Source organism: Lissotriton helveticus, chromosome 6 (genome assembly GCF_964261635.1).
Source record: "Lissotriton helveticus chromosome 6, aLisHel1.1, whole genome shotgun sequence".
NCBI classification, from domain to species: domain Eukaryota; kingdom Metazoa; phylum Chordata; class Amphibia; order Caudata; family Salamandridae; genus Lissotriton; species Lissotriton helveticus.
This window is the reverse complement of record NC_136067.1, coordinates 421118736-421139655: the sequence shown is the minus strand read 5'-3', so window position 1 is coordinate 421139655 and position 20920 is coordinate 421118736. Positions and strand designations below refer to the sequence as shown.

Below are 20920 nucleotides of genomic sequence, written 5' to 3'. Positions count from 1 at the left end.
ATCATGATAGATTCAGGAGCTACAGGGAATTTCTGTGACCTAAAGTTCGGGCAGTTGTTGGAACAAACCTTTCGTCAGGCCCAATCGTGAGCCACACAGAACCAATTCAACTGATTTCTAATGATGGGCATAAGGAAAAGATTCAGTTTAACTTGATTGACGCTCCACAGTTTCAACTAATTCTAGGTCTCCCATGACTTACCGAGCATAATCCCACAATCAACTGGAGTTCCAGAACGATCATAATGGATTCAAGTTATTGACACGAGAACTGTTTTGGCACTGAGGAGAAACGCTTAGAGAGTAATCCGGCCTTATCACTGTGTTCTACCGGGCATTCTATGTGTGTAATTGAGGTCCAGGAAATACCCGAAGAGTATAAGGAGTTTGAGGATGTGTTTAACGAAGTGGAAGCTGAACAACTACCGCCACATCGAGTCTATGACTGCAAGATAGACTTGGAACCAGGTTCAAACTTACCATGCAGCTGTGTCTATGCACTAACAGAAAAGGAGCACCATCATTTGAAAGAGTATTTAGATAAATACCTGGCCAATGGGTTTATTCGGCCCTCTCAGTCCATCGATGTATACATCGATGATATTTTAATTTACTCTTCTGATGTAACAAGACACCAAGAGCAAGTGAAAGGGGTGTTGAGGACACTACGAGAAAATAAATAGTTCGTAAAATTGGAGAAGTGTGCCTTCAACGTTTCACAGGTGGAGTTTTTGGGTTTCGTTCTTTCACCCTCTGGAATATTGCTAGATCAACGAAAGGTAGAAGCAGTCATGAATTGGAACTCACCTGTGAGTGTGAAGGAAGTTCAGAGCTTCATCGGATTCGCCAATTTTTACCGAAGGTTTATTAGCAAATTCTCCAGAAAGATTCTCCCTCTTACGAAATTGCTGAGGAAGGGAATTAAGTTTGAATGGTCAAAAGAGTCAGAGGAAGCCTTTCAATCTTTGAAGAAAGATTTCACCTCAGCACCTGTTCTGTTGCATGCGGACCTATTGGAGCCTTTTTATGTTGAGACAGATGCTTCCGATCAGGCTGTAGGTGGAGTTTTGTCTCAACGACACAAGACCACAGGACAATTGCACCCGGTTGCTTACCGATCCAGAAAGTTGACCCCAGCCGAGATTAACTACACCATTACAGAGAAGGAGCTATTAGCTATTAAAGACGCCTTTAAGGAATGGCCGCATTACCTGATGGGAGCTCGGCATCAGATAACGGTGTTCACAGATCATCGCAATCTTAAATTCTTGAAGACTGCCAGAACGCTTACGCCCAGACAATTGAGATGGTCTCTGTACTTTGCAGACTACGATTTTGTGATTACCTATCGTCCTGGAGCTCAAAATGGGAAAGCGGATGCGTTATCTAGAATCGGCACAGAAGTTAAGAAAACCCTTACAGAGAATCAACCAACCATTCCAAAAGAAAAAATTATTGGGGCTACGACTTCCACCAACCTGGAAACAACTATAGCTGAAGTTATGAGTCCAGAAGAGATGCAAGATTGGGTTAAGAAAGACACCAACAGAAAAATCATTCAACAGTTACCATACTACCAAGGCACCTTGTATATTCCCACTACAGAATTACAGCAACAAGTAATGCGTGAATGCCATGATGACAAACTAGCCGGGCACAAGGGAGAAGCCAAGACAGAAGAGCTAATCAAGAGACACTATTGGTGGCCGAAGATGACCTCAGACATTGAGAAGTATGTTAAGTCATGTGAGGTTTGCGCACAGGGAAAGTCGGAACGGCAGACTCCGAAAGGCCTGTTGCAATCCTTACCCACACCACCTTATCCATGGCACACAGTAACACTTGATCTTATCACAGATTTACCAAACAGTCAGGGTTTCAATACAATCCTGGTAGTAGTGGATGCCTTTTCCAAGATGGCCCATTTTACAGCATTAAAAGGGGTTCCTTCTGCTAAACAACTAGCCGCCCAATTTAGCTCCCAGATAGTTAAACTACATGGGATACCTAAAATAATAATCTCAGACAGGGGTTCCCAATTCGTATCTCATTTCTGGAGGGCTTTTATGGAAGGGCTAGGAACAGAAGTTAGATTCTCCACTAGCTATCACCCAGAGACTGATGGGCAGACAGAGAGAGTGAACCAAGAACTAGAACAATATCTACGACTATTTCTTTTGAAGGAGGAAGGAGATTGGTCTGATTACCTGTGGACGGCAGAATTTGCCCACAATAATGCTAAGAGTAGTTCGACAGGGTGCTCCCCCTTTTACTTAAATTATTGCAGGCACCCAAATTCGACTATTTGACAAACTGACATAATAGTACCAGCGGTTAAGGAAGTAGTTTCGTATTTACAACAAACACAGCAAAAGGCTATCGACAATCTAAAAGTAGCCAAGGAAAAATACAAGGCCTATGCTGATCGGAAGCGACGAGAAGGTCCTTCTTTAACACAGCGAGATCGAGTTTGGTTGAGTACCAGAAACGTAAGAAAAAAAGGAAATAGGAAATTTCAACCCCGATTTATTGGCCCTTATCAAGTAGAAGAAAGAATCAATCAGGTTACCTATCGATTGAAGTTACCACCAAAATTAAAAATTCACCCAGCATTTCATGTTTCATTGTTAAAGAAAGCTTCCACAGATCTGAGAGCTTGATCCCCTCTAAAGCCAATCCAGTTAGAGACAGAGTTCGAAGTAAAAGAAATTCTAGATTCCAAGAGATCAAAAGGAAAACTGTACTATTTAATAGTCTGGAAAGGTTATGGCCCAGAGGAGAGGTCTTGGGAATTGGATGTGGAAGTTCATGCTCCCAGGTTAATTAAATCCTTTCACCAACGGTTCCCCACAAAACCCAGAGAGAGAGAGCCTGCCTTGTTGGGGGGTACTGTCAGGACCCCTATGCAGGGTCTAACAATTAATGGTTCCGAATGGCCTGTGACCTGTCAAGATTCTCCAGGTTATGGCACCTGGACCGATTGGGTTCGAAGTAGGAGAACTAAGATGGCCGCCAACTTAGAAAGACAGGTCAGCGGTCTAGTCTCTGCTCCGCAGCTGTAAGGAAATCAAGGTGTAGCGAGAGCGCGTCATGAAACGCGCACTTCACCGAGGATCTCAGCCGGTTAAGAAGCTAGAAGCAGACTTCCTGTAAAATGTTTAATTAGCCTTAGAAAGTTTCAGAACTCTATCCGTAGTTAAGTAGAAGTCATTAGAATAATCTGTGAGGAAAAACTCGGCGCATAGAGTCAAGCACGAGTTCTACCTTTGTGCCTCAGAGCGGAGTTAAGGTTTCCTGAAGAGGAGCGCGAACTCGGCGCACAGGGTCAGGCGCTAGTTCGAGTTCAACCGTTTGTGTCACAGAGCGGAGTCAAGGTTTTCTGAAGAGGAGCGCGAACTCGGCGCACAGAGTCAAGCGCGAGTTCGAGTTTCCGCCGTTACTTCTCAGAGCAGAGTCAAGACTTTTTCAGCAGAGAAGCACAGTCGTTCGAGCAGCGAAGGAGTGCAAGAACCTTGCAAGCTAAGTGAAAAGTTTCATGAACATTTAATGAACTGTTAGAGTAATACTTATCAGAGCTTCCAGAATACAATTGATCTGCAGTTAAGCCTAAAACAAGAAAGGAACAACATGAGAAGAAAAGAAAATTAAATACAGTGTAAATATGTAAATACTCTCCAGAGACTGCTAAAACATTGCCGCAACTTCAAAAATAATAAAATAGAGGTTAAGGAAGTGAAGAAGCTTCGCAGGATAGCAGAAAATAAACGAAGAAGAAGATACAGTGGAAAACAATTAAATAAGAACTCGTTAATTAGTGAAGTAAGTCTCATACAGAATTTGTAATAAATAGAGATAAGCCTAGGAGACAGACAGGGAAAATAATCATATTCTTTTCCTTCCCTTGTAGTAACAACTAATAAAACGAGGCTAAAAGAATTATCACAGAGTAAAGATAGAAGAGAAGCTTGAGTCCTGAAAAGAGAGGGTAGGTGAGCTAAGGAAATAGTGTAAGATAAATTAGGACTAGAGAAGGATAGGATTATAAATGTGCATTACTCCCTAGGTTCCATAGAAGACAGAAGATGTTGAACGGATAAGCGACTGAAGGAGCCGACTCAGGACCAGTCTCTTCTTTGTTTATTATTTTATCCAATTCCCCCGTCTCCCTGAGTAATGAGTTGGAGGTTCTTTTAAAAGACCTACGAGCATTGCTTAAGGGGATTAGGGACCTAGCATCTCTGTTCCTGTGCGAGTACTGGTAAGCGAATTAAGCTTGATTGTATAGAAGTCTGACAATGATAGTGCGATCTATAAAGGTTTTCATAACATAATGTAATATAACAAAACATTTTGGCAATGGAAGCAAGCTCTGACAAGGTCCCCACTGCAGAGCGAAATGAGTAAAGGATGAAAGCCACAAATTAACCTCAACCTTGTCTACCAGGGGGAAGCAAGTAGTGATCCATAGCAGCAGGACTGTGAAGACGGAGGCCACAAGGGTACACAGTGACACAACCGTATATAGAAGAGTCCTTCAGACTAACAGGCCATGGTGACCCATGAAGAAGGAAGGAAGCCTCCCAGAGTATCTCAACTTATGGGTGGAAAGTTACTTTTAATTGCCCTCCATCGATTTCCCAAGTCCCCTCAGATACATGTCATGGCAGGTTTTTTTCAAATGACATACAGGCCACTCAATTGATCTGGGTATATACAAATCTTGAATAGGAGAGCAGATCAGTTCTGTGTCTAAATGCCTAGTGCAAGATGTTACAAACTGCTGTATGTTGTGCAAAAGTGTTCCCTCTTTAAACCCTGTAGACCCAGTCAAAGTAAGTTACTATAATATCCATTGCAGAAAGGTGCAGTCAAGGAAGAAATATCAACCAATCTCAAGCCTGTATACCTCTCAGTAGGCGCCCATAATAGGGAACTTTCATCCCGTGCACCAAAATCGCACTCCAAACCATTCCCCTGACTGTGTGAACTGGTCAATCATGTGGGCATGACAAGCTGTCTACTTCCAAGAACAACAAGCATTGGCATAGTCAATAGTTCTCGCCTTTGGGACCGTATACGTGTTTAGCCATGCAACAGTTGATGTTGTTGCACCAAGGATATTGTGCTGCATAACTAAATACTTATAAGGTCCCAAAGGCGAGGCCTTTTGGCTATGCCAATGCTTGTTATTAAGTAACCTCAAAACACGGTTTCTTCCCTAGAATGGGCAAGGCCCCTGAATAACGTAAAATAGGGCCTCAAGCTCGTCCTCCATTTTCTTGCCCCCTTCCTCCTAGCCGAATGTAACTCTCAAGTCTCTCAGAACTCCTTCTCACCAAACCCATGAACTCCATTCTGTCCATCCTTATTGTTTGCCTTTTGGTCTCTGCCTCTGTTCTAAAGAGATGTGCATTGGACAACATGCACTTCCATGTTCAATGACTTGCAGAGTACACCTAAAACCTACCCATTCATCAGTCCACTGCTTTCCTTGTTTCAGTTTTCCTTCACCTGACCTTTACTTCTGCACTGAGATTTTCCTCTCTTGCTTTTCCACTTACTCTAATGAGGAAGTAGGCATTCTTCTGTCCATGTTGAAACCTGGCTTTCCCAATGACTTGTGCTGTGTGAGAATATTACAAGGAACATCTACTGCCAGTGTCTAGGAAATTGCCAATATTATGAATGCATTGTTCACAGCTGGACTTGTCCCCAAAGTTTAGAAAGCCAGTGCTGTTAGCCCTCTGCCTTCAAAAGAACGTTTGGATGTTCCAAATGTTTATAACTCTGATCTCATGGTGCTGTTACTCACTTTGGAAAAAAAGACAAAGCAAATAATGTCTGCACAACTTACCGACCATCTCGAAGAATTCAATGCTCTGTACACTAGATGGAATCAGTCATGGCTTTGGTACTTAATGAGGTGCTTCATTAATATTGTTTGATACGATGTGGCTTAGTGAGGCTGATCCTACTAGCTCTTGAATTTGAGACAATCGTCCACTGTACCATCATTGAAAGGTTTGCTGATGTGGATCGCTCTAAAACCACAGCAACCTGATTTTGAATTTTTTTGTTTTTTTCCAGCCATTTTTAGTTTTTCCCTCTGTTTCATTGTAGTTGCCAGGTCGTCTGCTGTGGCGCCTCAAAAGATTTTTCTCTTTCCCCAATGGGTTTCTTTGTTTATTTAAGCTATTTGTCTTATTAGATTTTTTTAAAATGTATTTGATACTTGTGCTCAATCATGTCGGAGGATGGTGATGAAGTTAAAAATGTGCCCCCCCCCCCCGGAAACATTTCTGCGGACGCCCATGAGGAGAGAAATATATTGGGTGAATTAATTAGGCTCTGTAACACTCAGAGGAATCAATGAAGAAGAAAATTGATTGTATTTTTCCCTGATGTATTGTGAACAATATGGACTGTAATCTGCTTGCTTTGACTCAAGCATCAAGTTAAAGTTTTTTTTATCTACTTCATAGAAAGAACCTTTTGGCTGATTGGGAGCCAACTATTCAGTTTATCAACTCACAAAAGTTTAAACCCATAAACTAATTCATGAATATTGAGAATCAAAGACTGCTTTGCAGTGTGGCAGACACACAGTTTTGAAAGACCATAAAATTCACTGAAGGAGATGTAATAAGAAATATTTCAGATAAGACACTGGAGGGGGTAGAGAAGTGTGTTAGAAAGTGAGCCTGGGTATTATTATAGAAAATACAAAAACTACTTCCACTTAATCACAGATATTTAAGCAAACATGAATCGATAATAATTATGTTCTTCTAAGCTTTCAGATGTAGAGCACTCCATATTATTGAAGGAACAATTGTCTCCAAAATGGATAGAGAATTGAAAAGATTATATTACATTGTTATAAATATTCAAATATAAAGAGGTGCATTGGAAGACATGTTTATTTGAACAAAATTAGAAATAATAGATTGTTTTATGAGTCAAGTCAAGTCAAGAAATCACTTTATTCGATTAGTTAAAATCATAAAAGTATGCTATACAAATGCCAAAACATTAAAAGTACACTATTTACATTATTTACAAATTATAATATATAATACAGTAATACGTTAAAACATTCATCATCCTTCCCATTTTAAGGCAAATTAATAGAAATACATTAACTGAATTTTAAGAGGAATCAAGGTCTGGAGTAACTTTCAGTCTAGCTCTCTTGCTTCTAACCGAAGCTGCAAGAAAGCTGGCAACACAAAACATAGTTAGAGGGGATTGTAGTAATTGTAAAAACAATAAAGCAGGTTTACACTGTATAAAATTAATATTTTTCAATAATGGGAGAATAAACCTTTTCCTGGCCTCTTGGTACAGGGGGCAGAAAATCATAAAGTGCATAGTGTCTTGCTGGGAAAAATCATCGCATTTGCATGGGGCAACATCTTCAGGTCTACTCCAGCCCTCCACATCCCAGAGTATTGTGTGAATCTGGTTAAACCGAAGTTTCGTCAAAAGCCATCTGTGAAAAGAATTTGTCACGATGGACAAGTAAAGTGACATTGCTATTGACTGAGTGACCAGAACAGGGCCCCTAACCAAAGGTTTACACAGTTCTGCACCTTCCCGTCCTGCCTCCCTTATTTTTATGAAATTGATTTTCACCCACTCAAGGTCTGCCTTGCAAAGAGATTCCGGATGGAAAAAGATCTCTGGTCGCCCCAAAGACATTGTTACCATTTTTATGTACCATAACCACTGGATTTTGTACATGTTATCGAGCTTAATGCAGTCCTTTAGAATCTTATGGTTTAGGGAGAGGTTCGGATTTAGCCAGATTTTAATCCATAGCAGTAATGGGGCAAGTCTAATTATGCCTGCTAAATAACCAATCCCCAATTCTAGGTGTACAGAGTGGGTGGCAGTGGATTGAGGGAGGCCAAGGAGAGACCTTAAAAATTTGTTTTCTTCAATTCGTATGGCATCGGGTTTGGTATAACCCCAAATTGAGGCCCCATACCTAGCGATAGAAATGGTCTTGGCTTTATAGATTTTTAGAATTGCCTCACAGGGTTTTCCCCCCAGCCTTTTTGCAAAGCCTAACACCGCCGCTGACAAATTTCTCACTGAATTTACCTTCAGTGAGAGTTGGGGGGACCAGGAACCCTTATCATCAAAGACTACTCCCAGGTAGGTAAATACCTTCACTCTAGAGATTTCCTCTCCACCACAAAAAAAGGTCTTAACTTTGTTCTTTGAAGGCCCCAGAGACATAACGTGCGATTTGCCGTTATTGACTACCAAGTCCAGGTTTTTCATAAAGGCCCCAAATGAGTCCAGTAGTCTTTGCAGACCCAGTGGGGTCCTGGCCAATAAGACGGCATCGTCGGCGTATAGGAGTACCGGAACCGGTATCCCTCCCATACGCGGAATATCAGGGGTCGCAGTAGTCAGGTTTACCTCCAGTGAGTTAATGTACAGTGTAAATAACATAGGGGCAAAATGCAGCCCTGACGCACCCCTCTGCCCGATTTAAAACTGGACATACATTTCCCCTCAGTTGTCATCCTGATTGAAGCGTTAAGTTCCCTGTGCATCTCAGCCAAGAAATACACAAGGGAACGATCAAGTCCTAGTTCCAGGAGCAAGGACCACAGCTTTGACCTATTAACTAGGTCAAATGCTGTGGACAAGTCCATAAAACCCAGGTAGATGGAGCCCCTAGCGGCCTTGGTGTACTTAGCTGTTATTAAATGTAAATTTAAACATTGGTCCTCCGTGCTCCTCCCAGCTCTAAAGCCATATTGGGCTTCAGACAGAATGTTGTTGTCTGAGGCCCACCGTGTTATCCTTGCCAGAATTACCTTCCCAAGAATTTTAATTGAGGAGTCTAGCAAGGAAATGGGCCTGTAACATCTAGGGTCAGACCTTTGGCCCTTCTTAAAGACCGGGATTATTGTTGATCGGGACCAAGATTTAGGGAATCCAACCTGGGCCGAGGTATTAAAAACGTTGGTCAGGATGTTAGCCCAGTACAGTGGGTTTGCTTTGTACATGTCTGAGGGAACACCGTCTGGCCCAGGAGCTTTTCGACTTGCAGATTCTTCGATTGCCTTTACGACTTCCTCCGCGAGAAACCTCACTGGCAAAACAGAAGAATCTGAGTCTGGGGGCACAAAAATTTCTAAGTCCAAATGACTGCCATAGATTTGCTCAAAATGGCTCCACCAATCCTCCTCTGCAATGTTTACTTCTAAAACTTCATTTTTGCTATTTGAAAACAGGGGCTTGTTAACAATGGACCAAAATTTAGCACTATCTTTTAAAGTTGCTGAGTCCATAAGCTCCACCCACGCATCGTGTTTGATTTTGTTTTTCCTTTCCAGTACCACTCTAGAGTAGTCACTTCTGAGCTGGGCAACCAAAATTTTATTTCTAGGTCGCTCCTGGAGAGCTTTTTTCAGTCGGTTGTGGGATTTAGTGCATATATGGTCAAACCAACCTGCAACCTCCTTGGTTTTGGCTGGTCGGCTTTTGGCTGTAAGTTCTTTGGCCACTAAGGAGCAAATGACTTCATAAGAGGAGATTACTTGCTCCCCCGTAGAGTGGGGATCTCCACAAATGTTTAAATCCCGTGCGGCCTTAGCAATAATGATATTAAAGAACTCATCAGGCACCACCTTACTCCAATTTAACCTCCTTCCCTGGTCTTTTGCTTTTACTTCTACCACCACCGCAGTTAGAGTGGTTGTATTCAGAAGCGAGAAACCATTTACCAATTCAATTGCCACAGGGTTATGATCACTAAAACAAGAAGGTATGGCATTATAGAAAACAACATACTTTAAAAGTCCAGAAGAAAGAAAAATATAGTCAATTATGGTTTCACAATCCCTCCCTGTGTATGTGGAAACACGTGAATTTTTCTCTAGAGCTTCCCCCTTGTTAGAATGCTCAAAGTGTTGAGGGGATGTGAAATCCGGACCATCGATATCATATAATAAACAATTTTGGTTACATAAATGGACATTAAAATCACCCAACAAAATAAGTTGCCATAAAGTGGTTTGCTTTACACTATAAACATTTAAAAAATCTGACAACCACGTCAAATGAACATTTGGGAGGTCCCCGCACTGGGAGTTATAGCAATTTACTAGGATTAATTTAGTATTATTGGTGAGATTCAGTTCCAAAATTAAGAAATTATTGTTAGAGGCACAGTCCAACCTACTGACTAGTCCTCTCACATTCACAGAGACCAATATCATAAGTCCCCCTTTATCTCTTCCCGCCAATGATTTTACTGCAGGGACAAAATAAGAGGTATAGCCATCCAACCACATATCACAGTCTCTGTCCCAGGTTTCTTGGAGAGCCACAATGTCGTACTGTTTCACTAGGTTTAACCAGTTGACATCGTCTCGCTTTGAACGCAAACCGACAATGTTCCAACTTAGCATCTTTACCGTTGCCCCTTTCGCATTACATGGCAACACAGGATTACAGTGAATAGCGGGAGGGGTCGGACCCGAATGGTCCTGTACCAGAGGGGCAGAAGCTAGATCTGGCTCCTCCACACTTTCCAATTCAACCTCCCGTCAATCGCATAGCTCCAAAGATGAAAGCACATCAAATCTGTTATGGATAGGAATGTTAGGCCCATAATTAAAATAATTCTCCCCGCCGGGGCCCTGGAGTAAAACTGGTGTCTGAGCCAGAGCGGGAGTGCAGGGGCTCCTTCTCATACCTGAGTTAAAAAAGTTCTCTCCACAAGGGCCCGGAACAGAGAGCAATGGTCGAGCCATACCCAGAGTGTAAGGGCGCCTTCTTGCACTAGGTGGCAGGTTACCAGCTAAATGGTTATAGAAGAACCCTAGCGGGCGCACCCCAATACTGTTGGCGACTTGCGATAAAGAGGCAGCCCTTAGTAGGACTGTGGCTGCATGTTGTGGGTGTCTAAAATTAATAATTATACACTCCCCTTGACAGGTCTTCTTGGAAGGCCCTATCCAATTAGCCCTTCTTGTAGATAGAATGTCTGGGGCAAATTTAATAGGGAAACCACAGTTCCTGCTTAACCAAGACACGGTCTTATTTTTTAGTGTCTCATGCAATTCCTCAGAGGAGGATGGTAATTGTATTTCAAGCGGTGGAACATTTGTTAGCACAACCACGTAAGGGGAACATGCTGGGGGTAGGTTCATAGTTCTACTTCTCTTAACCAAATTGCTACTGGGTGAGCTGGCAGGTCCTGTTGTTGTTTTACCAGCTCCGCTCGCTGCTATACTAGGAGCTGTAACTATAGGGGCAATATTAATAGGGTGCTCTATGTCTTGCTGCTGGATTGCCCTTCTATCTATCTGCTCTGACCCTCCCGTAGCCTTCGCCACTTCTTTGGGGGTGTCAGCCTTTGACAAATGCTTAGAGAGCAGCCCTCCCAACCTCTTAACTTCAGCCGTAACACTGTCAAGCTTTCGCATTAGAGGTTGAACAAGCTGATCCAGTTTAACTTCAAGCAGCGCTTCCAGGGAGTGAAGCAGATGAGACAATTGGTCAGGACTTAAAGAGCCATTGGGGGCAGTACTATCTACCCGCTCGTTACTAAGGTCTTCTGGGTTGGACTGCGGGCGCGATTGCGTTTGGGGGGGGATATCTACCTTCTTTTTAGAGTGCTTCCCTCCCCTTTTAGTTAGGTGTTTCCTGCAGTTTCGTACTGGTTTGGCAACAGGCAGTACTTCCTCACTTTCTTCACTTTCACTGTGTCTTTCTAGCTCAGGTGGAACCACATGAACCTGAGCAGTGACCGTAGTGAGTGTTATAGTATCCGGGTCTAAGGTGACCGCCTCTGGAAGGTTCTCTGCAGGAATTAGGGGAACTTGTAAACTGTTTGAAAGAGAGTCCCTACCCAATGAGGCCCTTCTATCACTATTAATTTTGCTAACCATCTATACCAGGTAATTGTCAATTGGCCCAAACCCAGATGTAAATTTCTCTTTGTTACTTGGCATGGTCAGTCCTAAGCCTGGGTTTACAGCACCAAGAACACTGCTACCAGAGCTATAAATCCAATATCCGGTGAACACTTTACTGACTTTACAGGCTTTTAAACAGTCCGAGAGGAGCAATGCAGAATGCAGGTTTGGCCAGGGAGTATGGTCCTGCCCTGCCTCTTCCTGTCTATGACTGTCATAGACTGTCCCGCCCTTTTCCCGGGCTTCTACCGCGCGCGACTCGCGGGTGCGAGGGGCGTTCCATGCTTTATCGCGCCTCCGGGCGCTCCTGTGGCGTCACTCCCGCGCCTACAGCCGCCGGGGCACCTGGGAAATGGAGTCCCAGCCCGTGCGGCGTCCTCGCTGTGGCAGTGATGGCCGTTTCCCTCACGGCGGTAGAGGAGTGGATGCTGGGGCGCTGGCGCTGGCCCATGGTTCGCTGGCTGTTTCCCTCACGGCTTCAGGTAAGTCTCCCAAGGAGCTCCGGGCGCTCCGTGCTTTATCGCGCCTCTGGGCGCTCCTGTGGCGTCACTCCCGCGCCTACAGCCGCCGGGGCACCTGGGAAATGGAGTCCCAGCCCGTGCGGCGTCCTCGCTGTGGCAGTGATGGCCATTTCCCTCACGGCGGTAGAGGAGTGGATGCTGGGGCGCTGGCGCTGGCCCAAGGTTCGCTGGCCGTTTCCCTCACGGCTTCAGGTAAGTCTCCCAAGGAGCTCCGGGCGCTCCGTGCTTTATCGGGCCTCCGTGCGCTCCTGTGGCGTCACTCCCGCGCCTACAGCCGCCGGGGCACCTGGGAAATGGAGTCCCAGCCCGTGCGGCGTCCTCGCTGTGGCAGTGATGGCCGTTTCCCTCACGGCGGTAGAGGAGTGGATGCTGGGGCACTGGCGCTGGCCCAAGGTTCGCTGGCCGTTTCCCTCACGGCTTCAGGTAAGTCTCCCAAGGAGCTCCGGCCGCTCCGTGCTTTATCGCGCCTCCGGGCGCTCCTGTGGCGTCACTCCCGCGCCTACAGCCGCCGGGGCACCTGGGAAATGGAGTCCCAGCCCGTGCGGCGTCCTCGCTGTGGCAGTGATGGCCGTTTCCCTCACGGCGGTAGAGGAGTGGATGCTGGGGCGCTGGCGCTGGCCCAAGGTTCGCTGGCCGTTTCCCTCACGGCTTCAGGTAAGTCTCCCAAGGAGCTCCGGGCGCTCCGTGCTTTATCGCGCCTCCGGGTGCTCCTGTGGCGTCACTCCCACGCCTACAGCCGCCGGGGCACCTGGGAAATGGAGTCCCAGCCCGTGCGGCGTCCTCGCTGTGGCAGTGATGGCCGTTTCCCTCACGGCGGTAGAGGAGTGGATGCTGGGGCGCTGGCCCAAGGTTCGCTGGCCGTTTCCCTCACGGCTTCAGGTAAGTCTCCCAAGGAGCTCCGGGTGCTCCGTGCTTTATCGCGCCTCCGGGCGCTCCTGTGGCGTCACTCCCACGCCTACAGTCGCCAGGGCACCTAGGAAATGGAGTCCCAGCCCGTGCGGCGTCGTCGCTGTGGCAGTGATGGCCGTTTCCCTCACGGCGGTAGAGGAGTGGATGCTGGGGCGCTGGCGCTGGCCCAAGGTTCGCTGGCCGTTTCCCTCACGGCTTCAGGTAAGTCTCCCAAGGAGCTCCGGGCGCTCCGTGCTTTATCGCGCCTCTGGGCGCTCCTGTGGCGTCACTCCCGCGCCTACAGCCGCCGGGGCACCTGGGAAATGGAGTCCCAGCCCGTGCGGCGTCCTCGCTGTGGCAGTGATGGCCGTTTCCCTCACGGCGGTAGAGGAGTGGATGCTGGGGCGCTGGCGCTGGCCCAAGGTTCGCTGGCCGTTTCCCTCACTGCTTCAGGTAAGTCTTGTTTTATGACATAAATGTATCAGGAATATTGTTCATAACAAATAAATGAATAGATAAGATTTACTCACGTTGTTGTATTTTGTCCCGTGAGGTGCTAGGTGGGATAAAAAGATATATGCCTTTCATGTTAATTCGCTTTTTTCACCCATCCACTCTCCAACTGTATTAATAAATGTTAATGCATATCCTAAAAGCCCGGAGATTTTTGTAGATCATGTAACTTTGATCCTGTGTCCAGACACTCAACACCTTACAATTCATTTTCAGACATTGAGACATTGTCCTGTATTTCAGGAGTAAATAAGGCTAAAACTGAAGTATTTCTTCTTAATGCATGAAAGCAATTTAGGAACTGACATGCAAATGGTGTTAACAGCCAATTAAGTGCCCAAGTGAGAAAACTGGGAATCCATTTAATTGGAAATATGCAACATATGTATAACCTCAACTATAATTGGCTGCTCATCCAGATAGGACAAGACTTTATTTCCCATTCAAAGCCTGCCTTGTGAACATGAAAATATTTTTTTTCAGAAACATCATGCTTGGTTCAATATTTAGTTTTGCGATCAAGGTCCCATGAATTACAGGGAAAAAAACCTTTCTGCAACTCTAAAACAAGTGAGCAGGGCACAAGCTGACTTTGAATAGAATTACTTAGTTGGCTTCTGCACTCTAAATCCAGAGATGGTCCATCCTGCAAATTTTGGGTTTCTTCTTTCTTGAGTCTGTACAAGATGAAATACGAACATTGCACACTGGGGTATGTCCTGACATTTTCATATCAGGAATTCGTTAATAAAGTACATTTAAAATCTTTGAAGCTATCAGTTAACTATATTCTTACTGAGCAATAGGACTTATAATGAAAGAAGAGTTAGGCTGTGTCCAATCATTAAATTATCTCTCTCTGCGATCTCTCTAACATCTGACCTTTCTAATTTGATTTGAGATTGGAAAAGAGGAAGGAGTGTGGAAATTAGAACAACTGGGGTATGTTTTTGGGATGATGCTGTCTTTAGAAATGGTAAATTTGGCGTAGTGCTTTGGGCTGCCTTTTACAGATTTTTTCACCATAGGAGCTGTTTCAGTGGGAATTAAAGACATTGGATACTGGACTGTTCCATAAGATATTCTGTTCTCTTCCTAGTAAGTGTTACATTGCTCACATCAATAGAATTATCTCAGGAGCCCCCCCCCCCCTCCCAATCATTCTAAAAGCAGAGCCATGTGGTTGGAGGAAATTGCATTGAGATGATTAAATTTGAATACGCCCTGTGTCCTCTTAGCTTTTGAGGAGAATTCGGTATCAGTCAGTCTTTGGGCTTTATTATACTCTAGAAAAGCCAAATAGGATTTCCTCTGTTTGCACCAACAGTTGCCATATTGCTGTGAATTTGTGGGCGCATGTGATTTGGGATCATCCCAAACTAAAGGATTTTGAGGTTGAAGTCCCAAATTGTTTGGAAAAGGCTTTCATTCTTTTTTTTTTAGGAGAATGTGCTTGTAACTTAAATTGGGAGAAATAAGAAGGGGCTGGGCGAGTCTGGCCAAGAGGCACCTAGAAGCAAAGAGAGGATAGACTGTTGCTGGTACTAGCTCGAAGGTGAAAATGTAGGAAAATAATGGATCCTGAAGAACGTTTTACCTTCTTGGCAGTTGCCTTAAAATGTTTATTATAATCTGGGGCATGTTTCAGGATTGGGTGGCTAAAGCGCTTTTTATGGTCACATAGATATGTTCACTTTGAGCTGGGAATGAAAGAGACTTGTTGTAACAAGATTGGGAGGTTCTGTTATTTTATTTGTTGGGCCAGAATTTGCTATGTACTTTTTTTTATGTTTTATTTGCCATTGAAGTTATTTGTATTGTCTCTTTTGCTCTAGTAAGAAGCAATAAAAAGGAGCATCTTTTTCTGAGTTTTCAAATTAAATAGATACATTGGTTCATAAATGTCAGATATGTATTCTGCATTAAAATATTGGCTTTTCTTTGTTGACCAGCAGTTTTCAACAAAAGAGGTAGTATCTGAATTGCGTCATAGCAAATGTTGTTTTAAAAAAAATACCACATTGATTGAACCAGTAAACACCTTTGCAAATAACGGTTGAATATTTGTAGATGAGTAAACTGTTATTTTACCGAAAGCAATAATGCATATTTTCCCCTCACACTTAATGTATTAAGTTAAGTGTCATTAGAGTTATACTTATATTTAGAAGGTAATTATTTATTTGATATAATGATTTTCACATGTATATCAAATTAATATCTACAGTATATCTTTCACAGGTTCAATCAGAAATGTTATATGAAGACGATCGCAGAACAACAACATATGATCAGAGAACAGATTCCACCAGTTCTTCAATGAATATGAATGAAGGCAAAATTCAGTATGCAAAAGTAGAGACTAAATCGGAAGAAAAAAAGCAGGCTCAACATACAATGATAGATCTTTCCCTGGATAAATATGGTAAAATTTCAGCTTTAGGAACAAAGCAGAAGGTTGCATCTGGCAAAAACAACTGGAAGGTTTGTAATACAAATGCCACATTTAGATTGTTTGCAGTGTAGGAGTAAATAATATGAAACTGTTAACTGAAATGGCTGGACTAAACTTCTCAGGATAATCACATTATGAGGAGATTCTTACCCTCAAGGGTCATAAAATGCAATGAATATTCAGTTACACTTCAGTTACCTTATCGCCTCACTCCTTTTACGATGGTAAGCTGAATCTCTACTACTGCAAGTTTACACTGTACAAATAGTACTACATATTTACAAAGAGAACATTAGGTACCAAATCACATTTAAATGAAATAATACATGCATGCTTGGAATAACTAATATAAGATCGACTCAGGGTGTGTATGATGATTTTTCACAACCTTCCATCAGAGGGATGTGGGTGAAGATTTGTATAGTCACTAAAACACCGAAAATTCCCCATTTGACCTTCTTAAGTACTATATGAGCTTCTGCTATTTTCTGGTAATGTTGATGCAATTAGTTCTGATTTATTATTGTTATACTTTTTAGGCATTTATAGACTAATAACATATACAATTAGATTTATGATGCATAGCATAGTAACATGCAACTGTCCTTATACACAAAGGAGCTACAGGGGTAGTGAACAGGTCATCCCCCACTCACAATCTTATACACAACAAAGGACATGTTCACACGGTGAAACTCATTCTCAGATCCGCACCTCAATTCTGAAATATACGGGGAACAGCGGTGTGGTCGGGGCTCTCCTAACCCTCTGGTGATATTGCCAATTCCCTGGTCTAAATCATAGTCCAAACTAAATAATTGTGGAGGGCCACACGCCTGCCATGACGGGAACGGCTCAGGGAGAGCGAAACCCTACCTTGGCAGCACCTGAATCGCGCCGTGAGGGAAACGGCTAACTCCTTCACCGCCATCCACCCGGTGTAGCTGCAGCAGGGAAACTACATCACCCAGCTGTCCCGGGGGTGGACGCGGCGGTTGTATTGCCTGACACGCGCCCGGAGGCGCCTTATTAGCAGGGAACGCCTCTTGCCCCGAGAGTCGCGCGCGGAAGCGACCGGGAGAAGCCCGGGCAAAGGGCAGGCCCTCTGTGGCCCTCCGTGGTCAACAGTGGTCGGGCTGGCCACCCCTCTAAATTACAGCTGTCAGTAAGGTGAGCCCAAAATACGTCATGGGGAAACGTAATATTAGCACTGTTATACAGGCCTTTGAAATGTTCTACTGTCCTCCCACCCACTTTCGAAAGTATGCTGGAAAAAGCTTTTAATTTGATTACCACCTAAATTGCAAATACAGAAAGGAGAATCTCAATGCGTCTTACGAGCTCGTACTTAGAGCCCGAGCAAGTTACTCCAAACAATGCCATGCCACTCTCCCCAGTGGTGACAATTATAAAACCCTCTTCGCTGCCCAACGCACCTGTAGTCCAATCTGGGGGCAGTAGCCCTACCATCATTATTGACTCACAGCAAGATCCCATCGTTCTAGCTGCTACCCCTTCTTTGGCCCCAAGTAATAAGACCGCTGGAGAGAAAAGGAAAAGAGGCCCCTCGAAACAAACATTAAATAAGAAGAAACAACCCGCACGCAACAAGGGCCAACCTACTCCTCAGAGTATGTGGACTAGAGGGAAAACATCATCTGGAGGTGGAACTGATAATGAGTCTCTGTATTTAGCTGATGGTAACATTACTCTAGTCCCCCTTAAAGAAGGACAAAACTCGGCTTGTACACAGACTGAGCCCATAACTGAGAGCGTCACTCAAGATAAGGGGAATGGGAAGTAAAAAAGTCAAATGGATAAACAGTTTAATTTAATTTTTAAAAGGCTAGATAGACTTGAAAACCTGGTAAAAAAGGAAGATGCAAAAAGGAAAGGGGTGATTAGTCTTGATCAGTTGAGGGGAGAACGACTCTTGAAAGATATGGAGGCCGCTAATAAATGTATTATGGAGGGCAGACCCAGTATTATTAATAGTACATTAGGAATCAACACTGCACCCAAGGATGTTATCGCAGGAAACACCCAACCTGTCACACCGTTGCAGCCAACTTTGCCTGTAGCAGCTGGACCGCCCTGTCCCACCACTGTGACTGTGGGTCCAACAGAGGGTGGCTCTGGCCCAGTCACCACGAAGCTGGGGAAACCAGTTAGTACTGGTGTAGAGCACGGTCAAGCCGCTGCCACAAGGCCTACAAAACGATTAGGGCCAGTTCTTCATTTACCCCCAATGCCTGTCCTTATGTTCTAATTTTAGCAGGTGTACCACCACTTAAGGAGGGACAGGGGGAGTCCTGGGTACAGCTGAATAGCAAGTGTATTGATTGGCTGACCAAGCACAAAGGGGTTGGGCCAAAAATCTCGAGTGAAATCCTGACAGTACGTCGAGTGAGTTGGGTTGGTCCCTCTTTTAAGAATATCAATGGAGACTGTATCGTAATTAATTTTAGGCACCCCTCAACTGTAAAATGTGTACTAAATAGCAACAACAGCCATTTCAGTCCCTCAACTGTTGTAACTCCATTATCGTTGGGATACTTCTACAGGCCCCCACAGACACCATTTAGGTCTGCCCACCCACCCTACCCGCTGTATAATAGGTACAGCGCACTAGCCGAGTTGGAGAGCCAGGGCTGACCATCAGCCATCCTTCCAGATACTGCAGATAGTGTTCACCTGAACATAAATGATCCCTTGGGAGTATTGATAACTGATCCCCTTAAAGAGGTGCTGATCGTTAACACTGAGGCAGTACTGCGAACTGACCCTAAGATAACTGTTCATACAACCTCAACCCTTATATCATCCGATAAATTAACAATCTTGAGCTGGAACATTGCTGGTTTGAAGACAAAAATGGAATCTAGGGACTGGACCGATTGGGTCAGTAACTTTGATATCCTAATGTTCCAGGAAACATGGTGTATTAGTTCTCTGCTCCTCGAGGGTTATAGTTGTGAAAATCACATTGTACCTATACCTGTTGCGGGTCGACCGAGTGGGGGTTTATCTATCTGGGTAAAGATTGCTGCAGGAACCAAAATTGAAACATTGAAGACTAACGATATGAATTTCTAGGCCTTAATTTACACTAGCAGGTTAAAGCTCTGTCTAATTAATTTCTACAACAATGAGTTTACATCACATCCAAATATAAATTTTATAAGATTGTTTGATTTTATTGACGGAATTATGGATGGTCAAAAGTATGGTAAACTAGATGGTATTTGTTTAGGAGGGGATTTTAATGCTCACATTTATCCCAGAACACCGCCCTGTAAAAGAGGGAAAGAATTGCTTGATCATTTAGCTACACAGGATCTAATCAATGTTATGGAGAAGGCAAACATCCCCACGGACAAAGGTCCATTGGCCACCTATGTTGGGCGCGGATGTTCCACCACAATAGATTATGTATTTATATCCTCTTTGCTTGGGGACTGTTTATTAGAGGCTGACGTGGTTAGTACCGTATATAGTGACCACAACCCAATCCTGTCCACTTTAAAATCTATTAAAAAATCGGCCAATCGGAAAGAAATTGGGGCAAAAAACTTGGTGGTGTCAACAGACAACCTTAACGTAGTCTGGAAGGGGATAGATAATAGGGGGTCTTAGCACGTGCCATTAAAAAGAACCCATCGCTTGTGTCCACCAGCCTATCTAGTGACATCTCTGGACACAACATTACAGGGTTATGTTTGGCCATTAAAAAGGAAATTTCTAAACCACCCCTAGGCCACAACAATAAAAACCCCAGATGGTTCGATACTTCCTGTTCCAAAGCAAACCGTGAATTACGGGCTGCTCTCGTGGCAGAACCACGGGACCAGTCTCTGGTTAAGAGACTGAGGTTAAGTTACAAACACACCTTAAAAACACGAACAGAAGAGTTATTAAAAGATCAGTGGGAATCCCTTGCGCGTACAGCAGCACTCGGAGACGTTGCTGGGTTCTGGGGTGAGGTAAAGAATTTGAGATCATTAGGATCCAACATTACCCCCATAAATTGTAACATAACAGGGAATATGTGGGTGAACCACTTTTCAAATATTTATGCTGTGCCGCACTTAACAACTGAGACCTCATACCCCTCTATGGCAATTAACATCTCAATAACGGAGGTGGAAGATGCAATCTCCCAAAGTGCGGGCAATAAAGCTCCAGGACCCGATGGATTATCCATCGACCAAATTAAATCTGAGCCTGACTTTTGGTCACCCTTACTGTGTAACATTTTTAATAATTTATCCCACACCCCGGCTCCAGTCACCTGGCCTAATAGTATAATTGTGCCAATCTTTAAGAAAGGCGATGGACTCCAACCTAGCTGTTATCGCCCTATATCTCTAATAGATAACACTCTGAAGATTCTAGGAAGAGTCATTTTTAACAAGATCAGGATCTGGGCAGAGGAAAATGTGATTTTACATCCGTGCCAGCTTGGTTTAAGAAGCAATGTGGGAACCGTGGAGCAATGCTTGAATCTAAATTTAATTTTGGCCAAATACACCATTGACAAAAAAGCCCCATTGTACCTGGGGTTTATGGATTTAAGTTCTGGCTTTGATTTTGTTAAT

The 20920-nt window shown here is 43.9% G+C and overlaps 1 protein-coding gene across 11 annotated transcripts in view; it reads left to right on the top strand.

The window, feature by feature from the left end:
• Window positions 1-20920, top strand: part of DCDC2C (doublecortin domain containing 2C) — a 5988712-nt gene that overhangs the window by 2190860 nt on the left and 3776932 nt on the right. For all 11 annotated transcript variants that reach the window (XM_078647857.1, XM_078647853.1, XM_078647855.1 and 8 more), the window contains one exon: window positions 16109-16351. In XM_078647857.1, the coding sequence (XP_078503983.1) occupies window positions 16109-16351 (243 nt within the window). The remainder of the gene's footprint in view (window positions 1-16108; window positions 16352-20920) is intronic.